Source organism: Capra hircus, chromosome 19, assembly GCF_001704415.2.
Source record: "Capra hircus breed San Clemente chromosome 19, ASM170441v1, whole genome shotgun sequence".
NCBI classification, from domain to species: Eukaryota; Metazoa; Chordata; class Mammalia; order Artiodactyla; family Bovidae; genus Capra; species Capra hircus.
In genome coordinates, this window is record NC_030826.1 from 38,157,585 (window position 1) to 38,174,932 (window position 17,348).

The 17,348-nt window shown below is 48.2% G+C and overlaps 1 protein-coding gene and 1 long non-coding RNA gene across 2 annotated transcripts in view; one reads left to right on the plus strand and one right to left on the minus strand.

Moving 5' to 3' along the window:
* LOC108638280 lies at nt 3,504–4,325 on the plus strand. The gene is made up of 2 exons (XR_001919738.1): nt 3,504–3,594; nt 4,145–4,325. It is a non-coding gene; the product is annotated as an uncharacterized LOC108638280 (long non-coding RNA).
* Nucleotides 5,062–17,348, minus strand: part of SP2 (Sp2 transcription factor) — a 30,566-nt gene continuing 18,279 nt past the window's right edge. The window contains exons 2-7 of the mRNA XM_018064952.1: nt 16,219–16,295; nt 14,450–15,424; nt 11,646–11,958; nt 10,363–10,537; nt 9,942–10,135; nt 5,062–6,312 (exon numbers count right to left, since the gene is read on the minus strand). Coding sequence (XP_017920441.1) covers nt 6,212–6,312; nt 9,942–10,135; nt 10,363–10,537; nt 11,646–11,958; nt 14,450–15,424; nt 16,219–16,295 — 1,835 coding nt within the window. The 3' untranslated portion in view covers nt 5,062–6,211. The remainder of the gene's footprint in view (nt 6,313–9,941; nt 10,136–10,362; nt 10,538–11,645; nt 11,959–14,449; nt 15,425–16,218; nt 16,296–17,348) is intronic.

The window sequence follows — 17,348 nt, forward strand, 5'->3', positions numbered from 1 at the left end:
GCAGCGGAGCTCATACTACCCAGTGTTCCAGCAGATGGAAAGATTGCCCCATTGCTCCAGGGCCGCCTCCCTCTTTGTTGTTTCTCCTTTTTCACATTTTGCCTGTTCTCGGTAGTTGGAGTCTAGTTCCCAGGTCAGTGACAACCATAATTAAAGGCACAGGGGAGCAGGTTGCCATGCAAAGTCACTTCCAGGATGTGGACTAGGGGCTTGAATAATAGGACACTTGCCAGTGCCCATTCCAGTTTTGACTTGGCTGGGCAGCCTAGGGTCAAGGCTTCTCTGTAGTCCTTCCTGAACATCAAGAAGGGGAGCTGCAAGAGCCTTTTAGGCAGGCACCCCAGGACTGTGTCAGGTAAGGGGAACTTCCCTGCCCTGCCCAGGTGTTTGCATTATTGCCGAGCTTCATTAAGCCCTACATTAGATGACTGTCATCCTTTATTATGTGCACATAGCTTGCCAAATGGCATCTGGAAGACAAATTTGCTGCAAAGAAATAATTCATCTCAAGGTTTAATGATGTTGATCAATGGATTCTCCACTGGTTGAAATTTTTTTTGTGTGGCCATCATTTTTCTCTCTTGACACAATTGAGAGAGAGGTGACTGGACTTTCTTTCTTGTTGAGGTTGTTCTTCCACATATGACCATTGCTTCCCCCCTCCCAAGGCCCTGCACTTGAACCTGGATAAGCAGTGATTCGTACTCTTCAGCTCACATGATTTTATTCATGGGGCTACACTCTTAGCACTGCTGGGTTATGCTACCCTGGGCCCAGATTCTGGGACCCCAAAATTAGGATCATTTGAATGGTTTGTTTAAAATTTAAAAGCCAAGGGCTCAGTGTAGTGGGGAAGACATGTGTTAAAGACCAGGCACTGAGCTAGGTCTGAGAATATGAAGATAAACGTGCATAGTTCCTGCCCACAGGGGGCTTACACTCTATAGGGGGAGACAGATCTCTAAACTAAGGAGGTACAGGAACTTTAACAGATGTATCTGCAAAGTAAAGGGGAGCAAAAATGAGAATGTGGTCTCCAAGGGTTACGCAGTTGGGAAAGGCTTCATAAAGGGAGCAGACATTTGATTTGTCTTAATGAGTAAGTGTTCTCCAGATGGGCAAAGAACAGTCATTCCAGGAAGATGGAACAACTTGAGTGTGATACTGCCAGAGCAAGGTGGTGAGAAAACAGGCCAGGCAAGGAGGCAGGGGCTAGGTGACTGCTAAAGATCAGACAGGTGGCAAGATATCTCTTCTCAGTTTTCATCCTGTGCTGCTGTCGAACTAGGGTGTCTAATTCCTAGTTTTTTAAGGCCAGGTAGCAAGAAAAAGTACTAGATTCCGACAGCCTCTTCCATCCTTTGCTGTTGGTGAGGAAATTTGCAACTGGTTGCCTTTTTATATTTCCCCTTTGTCTTGAAGATAATCAGTAGGCTTGTATTGTGCTTTTCTGCCTAGTGGAATTTGGTGTCTAGATCACAAAGGGGCCCTGCAGTGCAAACCAGAGGGGGGACATGATGCCCACTGTGGGTGCTGCTCCTGCTGCAACCCCAGCAAGGGGTTTGACTGCTTGGGAGAATTGAATTTCTTTTTTACTGATTTTCTTAAATATTTTGCTTACTACCCCCCAACTTTGTAAAGTTACTAATCTTTTCTTGTAGGTCTTTAATGAATAGAAGCTATATTGCAATACTGCATTGTACAGAGACACCCCAGTTTCTCAATATGCAGCAAAAGGTTGGAGACTTTGTTTGGGGACTACGCCTTGCCTGTTTTCTCCTAATGCTTTTGCATTTATGTTCTTAAATCACCATTTTTAGTCTAATTGTTTGATTAAATTATACATTTCAGTTACATCTTGGTGACTGGATTTTTGTTTGGGGACATGGCTCTGGTGACCAGTAGGTGATGGGCAAAGGAGGGTGAGGCAGTGGCAGGGAGACATTGGGAGATGCTGTTCTCTAAGCTAGACCTGGGAGTAGGGAGCCTGATGCTTGAGTTTAGGGGGTATGAAGTGGAGAGGAATGATTTAACTCAGCAGGATGCCTTTAGGTGAGCTGGGTGGTGAGTGAAAGTGAAGTTGCTCAGTCGTGTCCAACTCTTTACGACCCCATGGACTGTAGCCTACCATGCTCCTCCATCCTTGGGATTTTCCAGGCAAGAGTACTGGAGTGGGTTGCCATTTCCTTCTCCAGGGGATCTTCCCAACCCAGGGATTGAACCCGGGTCTCCCGCATTGTAGACAGATGCCTTACCGTCTGAGCCGCCAGGGAAGGTGCTGTTCTTTAACGTGAGGGTGTGTTGGAGGAAAGGTTTCAGGGAAAGATGAAGTCGCCATCAGGCCTGTTGAGTGTGAGGGTTTATGGGACAACCATGTGTGGTCTGAAGCTGGGGGAGAGGTCTAGACTGATGGGATGGTTGAGGTGTCATAAGCCTCCGAGGTGGCACTTGAAGCCATAGGGAAGGATGAGAATGTCTGGGGAGGGAGGGGAACCTGGGGGAGTTAATGATGCTTGTGCAGTACAGCCCCCAGCTTTCCAGGGAACCAACAGCAGGCTGGAACCAACCCCAGGTGTGCTGGGGGCCCAAATCTCAGGAATCCTCTGGCCCGGCCTTGTGTGAACTCAGCCTGGAGCCTCAGAATGCACAGATGGGTACTTGGTGCTCTGTCAGCAGATGCCTGAACCCTGAGTATGGTTACCAGGGGACCCAGAGCTGGGTGCAAGGAGGCTGACCCTTACCTAAGTGTCCTGCTTGCAGTTATGCGGTTAACCCCTCATGTGATCCTTTGCATGGGCTCACGGGTTGCTCCCCAAATATGTCCCTTCGTTTTCATATGTGTACCCCACGAGAAGCTCCTTCATGGGAAGGATTCCTTAATGTCCCTGGCTCCTTCTCACAATCCCAGCCAGGAAATGCTAATGTGTAATATTTATGCATAATCTGCTTTTCTTAAGCTTCTCTGAACCTGGTGAGTGGAGCTTGGGGTTTTGGGCACCTGGTGGGACTGGAGGGGTGTTAAGGTTTCCAAGGTTGAGTGAGCTCTGGGGTGACTATCTTAGCCCCAGCGCTGAGTGAGAGCCACAGGAGCGGGAGGAGGCCTGATGGGGTCTCAGCAGGCCCAAAGGATATGACCTGGTGGCTCCTTAGTTTTATTTAAGGACTGCTGGTTGATTGTCTTGACCTGACCTGTGGTCATTTATTTCCTCTTGCCCAGGATCCCAGTGAGCAGGTATCTGATGCTCCTCTCCAAGCCCTGATTCTCTGCTTCTCCCTCCATTCTTTGCTTTCTTTTCACCCACACCCCTGTTCTTTATTCCATCCTCCCAGGCTGATGGGGGTGTCATTTTCAACCAGGGCCAATCAGGTGTCCTGGGGAGGCCTCTGGCCTAGAGTGAGCTTGGGCTACGTCACTCTAACAGTCCCCACCCCTGCAACTCTGAAGTCTCAGTAAGGGATAGATTGAAGCAGATGAGGGCTAATTAGCCACTGGGTCTCTCTGTTCTTCCCTCAGGCCATTAGCCATGCCAGGCAGAATACATCTTCCTGCTCCCCTTCTAACTCAGGCATCCCATAGGAGGCAGAGATGATCAGGTATGTGTCTCACTGGAGAAGGGAAACCCTGAGTGACAGCATGCTGTTCTGCCCGTTAGGGGCTGGCACCTCATTTGCAAAGGATGCCGAGGAGTCAGGTCAGCTTCTGCCCTTGAAGCATAAACCACAGTTCCCAGGAAAGGATAGTTGTTTGTGCCTGAGAGCAAAGCCAGTGGGGAACGTGTGGCAGAAAGAGATCAGTTGTTAACATGCCCCTTCTTTCCGCCAGTCCCAGTCCAGAACACAGTAAGACAGTTTTCTAGTCCCACATTCCACACTTGAGAGTGGATAAATATACCTCATGTCTTCTGCCTCCTGCCAGTGCAGCAATGAGATGTGGGGCTGCTGGGCTAGGTAGGAGGCTTCATGTCAGGGAAGTCAGTGGTGGGTCTGGTATCACTCAAAGGGCTTAAGCATGCTTCTTGGACGGGCCTCCCTACCTTAATAAAGTGATCAGGGCAGACAAACCTCTGATCCATCCTTTTATTGCTTCAGCTGATGTGAGGGTGTTCAGGCTCTAAAGACAAGATGTTTGCTTGCAAAAATGCAGGCTGCTGGTGACAGAGGAAACCGAGCAAGGGGATGGAGAGCTCCACGCGCGCCCTGCCACTCCTGCACAGAACAGCCACCATGGCCGGATCCTTCTGAGGCTGGTGGAGAGGAATTGCTGATATAAGAAAAGCACATACCGTTCTGTATATGCTTGAGAATAACTTGTCTCTTCTCCTTCAGCCCAGATGCTCTTCAGGCCCTTCCTAGGTTTAAACACAGGTACTGAACTGGCTCCAATCTCAGCCTGCCTACCATCATGAGCCCAGATCTCCTCATAGCCTTGCCCCATCCCCACCCCTCCAAAAATTCATATCTGCAGCACTTGCTGAAACCAAAATTAGCCTGCTGCCCTCCCTGGGGTGCTGGGGTGAGGGGATAGAAGAAAAACAGAATCTGTGGCCAGGGTTCTCTCTTGAGCTGGGTTCTGGCTTGGCCCCCCACCCTGGGAAGGGGTCTTGGGGAATTGTTTTCTCCAGATTCTTATCCTTCTGCAAGTGACTGAGGTGAGGTCCTTTTGGGTTTCTCTCCCAAGCTTCTTATTATCAGGCTCGGAGGCCAAAGTTCTCCTCCAGGGGTTGGAGAGTTGAGTGGAGGGATTCACTAGCTGGTAAGGAAGGCATTGCTATTGACTTGAGTCTGTGGACAGAGTCTGCCTGCTTCGATCTGGGCAAAATCAGGCAAAACAAAGCAGAAACTCCTGCACCAAGCTCAGCCCTCTGGAGTCCCACCAGGTGCTCTGGGGGCTTGTGCCGATGCCAGGTCCATATGGCTGAGGCCCTTTCCGGGCTGCGTCCCTGATTTGCCAAGGTCAGAAGGGCAAGGCCCCACCCTGGTCCCAGTGTGGATTGCTCTGAAGAGACCAGGGCTCCCTTCTCAGGATTCCCTGCTACCAGGGAAAAGACAAAGGAAGCTGCATTGCCAAGTTGCAGATTTTGCCTCAGGCAACTAAATTTATTAGCAAGAAAAAATTTTTGTCAGCCCAGTGCTGACCAACAAAGTACATCGTTAATAAAGGATAACAAATCTGTCACTTAATTCATAAAACATACCTCAAGCAGTTACAACTAAAAATAAAGTTGGATTTTTGTTTTAATTTAAAAGCCTCAAAAATAACAAGCAATATGTTTTTAAACATGTAGTAGACACAATTGTCTATTATACAATATACACTGTACACAAGTAGGGCTTGGGCTGGTCAGGGTGGGTGAGATGATGGGGAGAGGGAGGAGGTTCAGGATGGGAAGGTGTTTTATCTGAATCCAGATTTGAGTTGAAATGCTGTGTCATTTAGAAAAGAGAATTGCTAAAGTGAGAAAAAAAAATTCAGATGCTCATCATTGCCCCCCAAAAACCCTAAACTAAAAGCAGGCATGGGGGAGGTGAGTAACAAGGACAGGAAGAAGGGAGCAATTAAATAAACTTCTTCAAAGCACACACAATACACAGTGTTCATCATCGGAAGTAGAGTATAAGGCAACGTTCTCCATAGAAAAAGAGGGGACTCAGGGAGTGGGTGGGTAGCTTTACTTTTTAAATAGAAAGTTGGAATGTGCTGGAGGAGAGTCGGGGTCGGGTGGGGCGTGTGGAGTGGAGGCGGACTGGCTGCCCTGGAGCCCTGGGTGCAGGGCCCCGGGCGTCCAGGCGTCCGCAGTGGCCGAGGGGGCCAGGGCGGTGCAGGAGAGGGAGAGGGGCATGGCACGATGCGACTCCGGCAGTGTTGGGGGGAGGGGGCTCACTTTGCTCCTCGACGGAGTGAAATTCATGTTTTTCCTTTGGAAATAAGGGTTCCCACTCGTCCTGATTTAGAACGTCTCATTGGGCATGGCCAGTGTCCATGGTTTGGGCAGGCCAGGAGCTTGTGGTGAGAGGGGAGGGCCAGGGCGGAGCCAAGGGGCTTCAGAAGGAGGTGCATATGGGGGCAGCAGAGCCCCTTCCTGTGGGGACAGTCGCATAACAGGAACGGGGGTTGAGGCGGGCCCGTGACAGCGTGGGCCTCCTTTCGGCCAGAGGCCCAGGCAGGACACGGGCAGGCCTGCATCTGTGGGGCCTCCTGCCTCAGTTGGCCTTACAAGTTCTTCGTGACCAGGTGGGTCTTGTAATGCTTGGTGAGGTGGTCACTCCTCATGAAGCGCTTCTGACACTGGGCACACTCGAAGCGTTTGTCCCCTGGGAAGAGGAGATGCCTGTCACTCACAGATACGTGTCCCTCTGCCTAACCCCGGCTCAAACTCCTCCCCCTCACAGGAAAAGCGCTCTCCCCTCTGGCCTGCCAGCCTGAGCACTAACAGCTCGAATCACACCCACCCACCCGGGCTGGGTTAGCTACTGTTCTGAGTATTTACTCTGAGGCTACAGAGGGTGTCTGAGACCTGCCCCCGCTACTGGCCTCGCATCCCAGGCCCAGGCCACGTGTCTGCTCACTGGGAGCATCTGCCAGAATAGCAGTTCTCAAAGCATGTGCTGTGGACCACTGGAGGCACCCAGGACAATCTTAGGTGGTAGATGGATGAACATTTTTCTACTTTATAGTTTTGTATTTATTTGTGAGTACATTAAAACACTTAGCTATGGTCTCAAGTCTGTGATGTGAAAAGTTAATCCTTCACTGGACATAAAGGAGTAAAAATAGTAAAATGATTTAAGGAAAATCATTTGTTAAATAACAGTACGAAAGCTGGGAGCCAGAGGGCCTGGGTTGAACCAGCTCCACCAGCCACTGGCCATGTGACCCCGCCCCTGCTCCATGCCTCAGAAAATGGGCATAATCATAGTACTGTTTCCATAGAGTCGTATGGAAATTAAATTAGTTAATGAGAAAATGTCTAGGAGACTGCAAGACTGAACTTTGACATCTTAGGAATCAGTGAACTAAAACGGACGCAAATGAGCGAATTTAATTCAGATAATCAATTCCTTAGAAGAAATAAGAGTAGCCCTCAAAGTCTACAAAAGAGCCCAAAATGCAGTACTTGGGTGCAACCTCAAAAACAACAGAATGATCTCGGCTTGTTTCCAAGGTAAACCATTCAACATAGTAATCCAAGTCTATGCCCTAATCACTGATGCTGGGGAAGCTGAAGCTGACCAGTTCTATAAAGACCTACAACACCTTCTAGAACCAACACCAAAAAAAGATCTCCTCTTCAGTATAGGGGTGGAATATAGAAGTAGGAAGTCAAGAGAGACCCAGATTACAGGCAAGTTTGGCCTTCAAGTACAAAATTAAGCAGGGCAAAGGCTAACAGTTTTGTCAAGAGAACACACTGGTCATAGGAAAAGACTCTTTTCTAACAACCTAAGCTCTATACATGGACATCACCAGATGGTCAACACCAAAATCAGATTGATTATATATTCTCTATAGACAAACATAGAAAAGCTCTATACAGTCAGTTAAAACAAGACCTGGAGCTGCCTGTGGCTCAGATCATGAGCTCATTGCAAAATTCAGGCTTAAATTGAAGAACGTAGAGAAAACCACTAGGCCATTCAAGTATGACCTAAATCAAATCCCTTGTGATTATACAGCGGAGGTGATGAATAGATTTAGGGGATTAGATCTGGTAGACAGAGTGCTTGAAGGACTGTGGACGGAGGTTTGTAACACTGTACAGGAGGTGGTGACCAAAACCATCCCCAAGAAAAAGAAATGTAAGAAGGCAAAATGCTTGTCTGAGGAGGCTTTACAAATAGCTGAGGAAAGAAGAGAAGCAAAAGGCAAGGGAGAAAGGGAAAGATACACCCAGCTTAATGCAGAGTTGCAGAGAATAGCAAGGAGAGATAAGAAGCTCTTCTTAAATGAACAATGCAAAGAAGTAGAAGAAAACAACGGGAAAGACTAGAGGTCTTTTCAAGAAAACTGGAGATATCAAGGGAACATTTCATGCAAAGATGAGCACGATAAAGGGCAGAAAGAGTAAGGGTCTAACAGAAGCAGACAAGATTAAGAAGCGGCGGCAAGAATACACAGAAGACCTATACAAAAAAGATCTTAGTGACCCTGATAACCATAATGGTTTGATCTTTCACCTACAGCCAGACATCCTGGAGTTTGAAATTAAGTGGTCCTCAGGAAGCATTACTACAAACAAAGCTAGTGAAAATGATGGAATTCCAGGTCTGAGGAGATATTTAAAATCTTAGAAGATAATGCTGTTAAAATGTTGCAGTCAGTATGTCAGTAAATTTGGAAAACTAGGCACTGGCCACAGGACTGGAAAAGGGTCAGTTTTCATTCCAATCCCAAAGAAGGGCAATGTCAAAGAATGTTCAAACTACCATACACTTGGGCTCATTTCACATACTAGCAAGGTTATGCTCAAAATCCTTCAAGCTAGGCTTCAGCAATATGTGAACTAAGAACTTCTAGATGTACAAGCTAGGTTTAGAAAAGGCAGAGGAATCAGAAATCAAACTGCTAACCTTTGCTGGATCATAGAGAAAGCAAGGGAATTAAAAAAAACACCACAAACTACTTCTGCTTCATTGACTACTACTCCTTTGACTGTGTGGATCACAACAAATTGGAAAATTCTTAAAAAGATAATACCAGACCATCTCACCTGTCTCCTGAGAAACCTATATGCAGGTCAAGAAGCAACAATTAGAACTGGACAGGAACCACTGACTGGGTTCAAAATTGGGAAAGGAGTACAACAAGGCTGTATATTGTCACCCTAGTTATTTAACTTATATGCAGAGTACATCACATGAAATACTGGGCTGGATGAATCACAAGCTGGAATCAAGATTGCTAGGAGAAATACCAACAATGTCAGATATGCAGATGATACCACTCTAATGGCAGAAAGTAAAGAGAAACTAAAGAGCCTCTTGATGAGGGTGAAAGACGAGAGTGAAAAAGCTGGCTTAAAACTCAACATTCAAAAAAAACTAAGATCATGGCATCCGGTCCCATCACTTCTTGGCAAATAGAAGGGGAAAAAGTGGAAGCAATGACAGATATTATTTTCTTGAGCTCTAAAGTTACTGCAAATGGTGACTGCAGCCATGAAATCAAGACACTTGCTCCCTGGAAAGAAATCTAGACAGCATATTAAAAAGCACAGACATCACTTTGCCAACAAACGTCCATCTATTCAAAGCTATTGTTTTTCCAGTAGTCATGTACGGATGTGAGTTGGACTATAAAGAAGGCTGAGTGCCAAAAAATTGATGCTTCAAACTGTGGTGCTGGAGAAGACTCTTAAGAGCTCCGTGGCATATAAGATCAAATCTGTCAGCCCTAAAGGAAATCAGCCCTGAGTACTGGAAGAACTGATACTCAAGCTGAAACTCCAATACTTTGGCCACCTGATGCAAAGTGCCAACTCACTGGAAAAGACCCTGATGTTAGGAAAGATAGAAGGCAAAAGGAGAAGAGGGCAACAGAAGATGGGATGGCTAGATAGCAGCACTGACTCAATGGACATGAATCTGAGCAAACTGGAGAGAGTGGAGGACAGAGGAGCCTGGCGTGCTGCAGTCCATAGGGTTGCAAAGAGTCAGATGTGACTTAGAGACTGAACAACAAGCCTGGCACAGTGCTTGTTAAATAACTATGCAGCTGTGGCAGAAGTCATCAAGGCCATGCAGCGCAGGTGACCTCATTGTGGGAAACACTATAAAAAAGGAAAGGCTTGTGAGAACCTCCCAGGGAGTCCTGCACCAGAGAAGAGAGTCTGTACCCTGCGCTCAGTGTGGCAGTACCGTGGCCAGGCCAGGAAGCTCCATGTCGCTGGTGGGGAGCTGACATGGGGGTGGGTTGGAGGGCGCTGCAGGGGAGGGAAGCAGACCTGTGTGGGTGCGGGCATGCCGCTGGAGCTCGTCGCTCCGTGTGAACCTCTTGCCACAGAAGAACCAGTTGCAGACGAAGGGCCGCTCGCCGGTGTGCAGGCGCACGTGAGCCCGCAGCAGGGATGTCTTACGGAAAGTCTTGCCGCAGTCGGGGATGTGGCATACGTGCTTCTTCTTGCCCTGCTCGCCAGACCTGAGAATTGGGTTGAAGGTGGGGTAGAGGAACAAGCAGAGAGAGCGGGAGGTAGAGATGGGGCAGAACAGGATGGAGAGAGGACGTGGGGTCAGGCCGGAGAGCACAGGAAGGGGAGGAGGCCAGGTGGCAGGAACTGCTGCCTCGTCCCCTCTTTGTGTTCCAGGGAGGGCTTGGGGAACAGGGCACACGCTGGGCTGGCCACCTGGCCAGTTGCCTCGAATTACCTCTTGTCCCCATCCTTGCAGTTGGGACACGTGCAGGCCATGCGGCGCCGCTTTTCCCCAGGCTGGGCCTCTCCAGCCAGGGCCTGTTCCATCTGCAGCTGGATCTGGGTGGGGCTCAGCCCACTGATGGTCAGGTTGTTCCCAGAAACATTCTGCACAGTCAGCTGCTGCTGTCCTATGGGAAGCACGGGGGCACAGTTCAGGGTGAGGAAGCTGAAGGGCGCGGAGAAGGGAGCCTGACTCCTGTCTGCCCTCCTGCACAGGGTGAGGGTGACAGTCATAGTGGCTAAGAGTTTTCAGCCTGCTGTGTGCCTGATACCATTTTAGAGATCTTAAATGTATTTAACGCATTTAAGCTTCATAAACCCATGAAATAGGTACTATCATCCCTCTTTTATAGATTAAGAAACTGAGGCTCACAGTCACACAGCCAGAACTTATAGAACTTGGATCTGAACCCAGGTCATCAACTTTAGAGTCAATGCCCAGAACCACTATGCTACACAGGCTGAAGTCACTTCCAGACACTGCCCACCTGGGTCCTATCTTGAAACGCTTTCCCAGAATCTCCTCCAGCTTTAGGTCCTTGTGAGACACCAACTCTGCTCCCAGAAAAGCATCCAGGAATTATTGTTCATAGAGAGAGAGACAGTGCTTTGCACTCTGGAATGAATCAAGTCCCCCGGGAACTTGCACAAAGCCATCAAAGCAGGGGAGTGCCTGCAGGCGAACTCCTCCCTGCTGCTAAACCAAGGATGAAGGGAGGAGATTCAGACAGATTCAATTACTCTGAATAGTGCCCTGCACCCAGCTAAAGAATGCAATGAACCATTTTTGCTCAGTAACTAGTGTTTTATTATCTGCAAGGTGGCTTTCATACTGAAGATATTACTAAATATTGCCACCGAACTGAGTGCCATACAAGCCAGTCTTGCTGCCAAAGGCTCCCTTCTCTTCTATCAACCTTAAGTCAAGGCTTTCTCCAAGAAGCCTTCCTTCAAGCACCTTTACCCAGAGCCTCCCCTGACCATGTCTTTGGTCTGCACCAAACTTCTGTATGCATATGTTAGCTGAAAGTTTTCCTGAGTGTATCTTATGCTCTCCATCATATTCAAGGTCTTTAGCTGCTGGAAAGGCCAACATGTGTCTTAAACTATCTCACAAAGCTGACATAAGGACCAAGGAACATGCTTTTAAGATGGAAGGGACCAGGCAAACGTCAGGCCTATGTGTGCGATGCACAGGCATGCCGCCCACACCCCAGCCCAGGGGACTTCCCTCACCGCCAGTGTTGGTGATGGTGACGGGCACGCCCTGGACCTGGACACCGTTGATGTTGATGGTCTGCATGGCCTGGGCCGCTGCTGCCAGCTGTGCTGCGTTCAGGCTGATGATGCTCCCAGCAGGAGCGATCTTTGGCAGGGGTCGTTCTTTTCGGAGAATTGCAGCCGAGTGCTTTTTGCTGGTCCCACTCAGATGGGCAGCACGGGACGCAGGGCTACTGCAAGTGGTGGTGGAGGCAGTTGCAGCTGTTGCTGGGGGGCTGTCCTGGACGAGGACCGTCTGTACCTCACCAGAAGGCGTACGGATGTAGACCTGGGAGGCGCCAGACAGAAAAAGTCAGTGCCCCCTGAGAGTCCTGGCACCTGCCACGTTTCAATGCAATGCCATCTCCCTGCCCCAAGGAAGAAACGGGGACCTCTCTGTCCACCCAAGTCTTCTCCAACTGGCCCAGACCTACATTTACCCCCTGCTGATGCCCAACAAACAGGGCTGATGGCATCCCTGCACTAAGCTGACAGATGTTATCTGCTGATTTGAAACAGAACAGTTTACTTAGCATAGAAAAATATAATGCCAAATCTCTGAACTGAAGAATTAGAAGGCAGCTAAATGATGATCTCACAAAAGACGCACTGTGAATGTTCTTCGAACAAGTGAAAACAGCCTTTAGGAGATCCTTGTGCCACAAAGGAATCACTGGGGCAAGTGGTGAGACCTGAACGGAGTCTCTGAATTAAAAGTTAGTGTGCATCCTTGCTGGCTTTCTATGCTTGATGGTTGTGCTGTAATACAACCATGTGTTACATGTCCTTCTTGTGTTTAAGAATTACACACTTTCTATAAAACATTGGGGAGTAACAGGGGCAAGATGGCAACTTATACTCAAATGATTTGTTAAAAAAAAAAAGTCTGCTATGATTTTGATTGGAGTTATTATTTTTTTTGACCGGGATTATTTTTGATCCTTGGATTATTTAGGACCATATTTCTCAGTTAAAAGCAAACAAACCTCATGTTATCTATTATTAAGTACACATCTCATCCTCAATTTTCTGGTATGTGCCTGCCCCTTTTGCAAATCATTGCTATTTTCTGCATATCCGAAATTTCTGTTACTAGAACATTTTCTTTCTCACAATATAGAGCAGAGTCCAACACACTTTTTCTCTAAAGGGAAAATAATACATACATACTTTAGGCCACGTAGGTCTTGAGGTCTCTGTCTTATGGTGAATAACCACACAAATTGGCCAGATGTGACCTCAGGACTGAGGACTGCAAATCTCTCTCATAGAGAGTACAGTACATTTTTAAAAACATGCATATCAAAAAACAAAACAAAACAAACAAAAAAACATGCATATCCTTTGACCCACTTTTAGAAATCTATTTAGTGACAAGATTGAAATTCGCCTAGAAGATCCAGTTAATAGCTGGGTTTTAGCTGGGTAACAGACAGTACCTCAGGAAATATACTATCATTAAAACATAACGTTGTAGCGCTAAATCTTTCTGCACATGTATTCTTACTTCCTTAGGAGGACCCAGATTTTAAGCCCTGCCTCCATCAGTCTCAAGACCCGGGACCTTAGGGAAGAGGAGGCGCCTGGAGGCTTCAGCACCTGAGCAGTCTTGCCTCAGTTCTTCACCATCAAGGTAGGTCTGATAAGGGAGGCTCACACGTGCTACAACAACTTACACTGATTCATAGAAAGCCACTGGGCAGTGTGCAATATACCAGAAGGGAGGAGGCACTGGAGGGCAGGCCTCAGATCTCCTCCCCAGGGTGCACAACTGTCATCTCTCTCCCTGATGCCCTGGTCCTCTCTACAGACAGCTGGATTATAAATTCCTCCATGGCAGGAGCTGGTTTTTTATATTCAAAAAGAAATCCTTATACAATTTTAAGTGTAGCCCCTGACATACATAACATAGTGAGCCAGTGTGGAATAAGGGAAAAAAAGTGTGGGTCTGAAATCTGAGTTGAATCCTGGCTCTTTATGTTGAATCCAGTTATTCGTGCTCTATTAGATCTGGATATTAATAATTTCTCTGAGTTTCAGGTTCTCCATCTGCAACATGGGCCTAATCTCTGGCTTTTACTACATTTACACAAAGTATAAATGCTGCCCTGCAGAGCCATATAAATTTGAATATTACAGCCCCCTAATAAATGCCAAAACTAAGTTCCTGTTTAGGTCAGCATTACAGATAGATCTATCCTAAATGTTCCTGCTATAAAGCTAGGGAGGGGTGCCTCCTCTGAACTTTTGTCATTAACAATGATTAGCATTTTTCTCATTGGTTTTCTTACTTCACATCAAATTCTATGGTTCTGACTAGAATTTTTTCACTCTTACTATCATTCTGAGTATGCAGTTCTAGAATTAAAAAAATAAAATTTTTGCGGCATGTGGGATCTCAGTTCCTCTACAGGCATTAAACCTGTGTCCCCCTGCAATGAAAGCAGAGTCCTAACCACTAGACTGCCGGGGAAGTCCCTGAACTTTACATATCTGCCACCTAATCATCCCTCTACCAAAAGACCCCCCTAAAGGAAGTTTTCAAAATATAGGTATATATGGATATTGTACCTGATTTCTAAAGATAAGCAGTATGTGGCCCTACGATCTGGCAGAAATGGGCCCTTACTACCCATCCCAAACGATCCTGACTCCCAACGCTGAGGTCAGATGGGAAGATGCATCAGCATCACCTAGAAAAGCGAGCCGAGTGGAACGGAGCATCAGCCGTTTAGAGCTGAGGAGGAGAGGGAAGCTCTGCGGAAAGGTCAGCGTGGTACCTGAGTAGGTGACGGCTCAGCAGCCTGGATCTGGAAGTTCTGGGAGGGCTTCTGGGGGACGGTGGGGAGTGTGGCGGACGCGGCCTGCACCACCCGCAGGGCCTGCTGTGGAATCTGCACCACCTGCTGCTGCTCAGCCTTGGGGGGCACCACCTGGACCTGCTGGACCACGGCTGGCTGGCCCCCGCCGGGGCTCTGAACAATGAGCAGGTTGTTTCCTGCTTGGATGATGTTGTCCGCGGTGGTCTCGATCAGCACCGTCTCCACCTGCTCGGCCACGGCCACAGGGGGCTGGGCGGCAGGAAGACTCTTCTTCCTGGCTTTCTTGTTAGTCTTAGACAGCGGGGCAGGGGGGCTCTCCGTGAGGAGCTGAGTGGTGGCCCCGGGGTCGCTGGTGTTCACGAGGTTGTTGACAGGCAGAGTAAGGGTCACATTGCCACCGCCACCTGTCAGCTTCACCACATTGGCCCCGCTCTGTGCCGGAGTGGTGGTCGTACTCGACTTCTGGACAGGGGCTGGCTTGATGGGGACGGGCTTGTGACTGGACGGGGACGGGGTGATGATGGCTTGGTTGGTGCCAGGGATGATCTGGATCTGGTTGGTGAGACTGGGCTGCACCTGGATGGTCTGAGGACTGCTGGCCTGGATCTGAGGGACTGCCTGGTACTGGATATTGGTGTTCGATCGGGTCCCTTTGTTGACCACAGTGGGGTTCTGGATGGCGAACACCAGCTGCCCCCCAGGGTAGGACGTGCTCAGCTGTGACCCCTGAATCTGAAGTATGTTTCCCTTGGAGGACAAGATTCCAAAGCTATTCTTGCTGGGGCTGAGAGGGAGAGGGGCGGGTTTGATAGGGACGAGTTTCCGTGGAGTGGGCTGAGGGGGAGCAGGAGGCGTCACCGCAGCTTCAACAGCTGGAGGGCCGATTTTGCTACATGTCGCGGCAAGCAGCGCTAAGGGAGATGGCTGGGAGTCCTGCAAAACACCAGGAGGAGACCAAGAGTGAGACATGAGGCCTGCTGCCCAGCCGCCCCACCCTTTAGGATCCTCTCCTCCTGGCAGGCTCCTCCCCACCTGACGAGTGGGGTGCCAGCATCCTTCCCCTGCAGTTGTCCCAGTCTCCCCATCCCCAATGGTTTCTCCACTGAGGAATTAACAGAGAAAAGGTGGAAAGTGTCCTTCTCAGGAAGGAACTCCCCAGAAACATCCCTTGACAGGGTGAACTAGCAACATGAGCTGACTTCTTACTCCCTGGGCGTAATGGTATCTAATGGGGATCTAGAATCACCCTCAGCTTGTAGACGGAGCTCTATTAGCTCCCACCACACCCCAGCGATAAAGGATCCTTGACTCATCAAGTGAGGAAGCACTGAGGAAGGGAAGGAGAGAAAGACAAGTGGAGGGGACAGGAGGAATAAACCCTTTGGAAAAGTGTTTTCCAATGCTTGGGACATGACATTTTCGATGGACAAGGAAAGAGCCTCCGGGGTGCAGGGACAGTCTCTGTTTTCCTTGTATGGTCAGTGGGGTCTGGTGGAAGGACCTTGAGTTGCATCCTGCTTTTCCTCCTGACTCAATTGTTGCACCTTAGATGAGCTACCTTGGTTTGTTAGGTCAGAAAAAGTGAAAAACTGAACCCTCCCTGGTCTCACAGCCTTGGGCAGTTATAGTGAGCCAGCACAGAGCTTCAGCTGTGGTTTCATGTCAGCTTCAGCAAGCTCTTCCAGGCTAATGCAGCCCCCAACCCCCAGAGCCCACTGCCCACTCGCCTGGGTGGTAGAGGCGGCAGGCTGCAGGTAGTCACTGGGACTGACAGCGGCAGTGGCAGCCATGCTGGTCTGTGGTTCTGTTGGAAGAAAAGAGATGGAATAATACTCATGGCACTTGAAAAGAACCCAAGTCCCCTGGCCTCAGATTTTCTTTTTGCCTCTATTTGCCATTGCTTCCCTACAAGAGGTTGATGACCTTTCCCCACACTACCCTACTCAAGGTTAGCAACCCTACAAAGACCTTCTCTCTTTCTCAGACTTAGCCATCCAGGCTGTGAGGACAGCTGGTCCTGCCTCCACTGGGCTGTCTTCCAACCATCAAAAAGTCTAGAATAATGTAAAGATACTGAGACTATAAAAACATGGGCTTCAGTAACTAAGCGGTGCCACCTAATGGAGCCCTCTCTGCCAGGCACTGCTGCCTCTCCCCAGCTAGACTGGGGCCCCTATACGGTGGGCAGGGGCATCCCCCCAGCTATTCCTGTAGCTCTGACAAGAGCTTCTGCTCACTCCTGCTGTAACCAGATGCCAAGCCAGTCTGGGAGAGAAGCATCGCTGAGCTGGGATCTCTGACAAGAAGGACACACCCACTCCATGTAAAAAGTCTAGATCGCTTTATGCTCTGCCTTTACCACATGAACACAATGGCCTAGGTATCGAGCTATATATATATATATATATATATATATATATATAGAGAGAGAGAGAGAGAGAGAGAGAGAAAGAGAGAGAACGCGCGCACATATGAATAATTACTTTAAATAAATTTAGTTTTACATAGCATGATAGGCATGGCCCCATAGTATCACCAAGACTAGGAGAGTTAATAACTGAATGTAATGAGAATGAAGATATCATAAATCCTACTTTTTCTTAAATGAGTACATAATTATATATATGAATATAGCAGGGAAAAAATCTATTTAAAAAAAAAAAGGCTAAAATGCTAAAAGCCATTATCTCCTGGTGGTAGATTTTTGCTTCATTTAAAGAATTTTTCCCATTTTTCTGTATTTTCTCATTTTCCCCACAATGAATATACTCTACTATACTTTCGTTTTAAATAAAGGAAAATAAAGAACGCTGAGGGAGTAATGAAGGACTCTCTACTCTGAACTTAGGTCTGATCT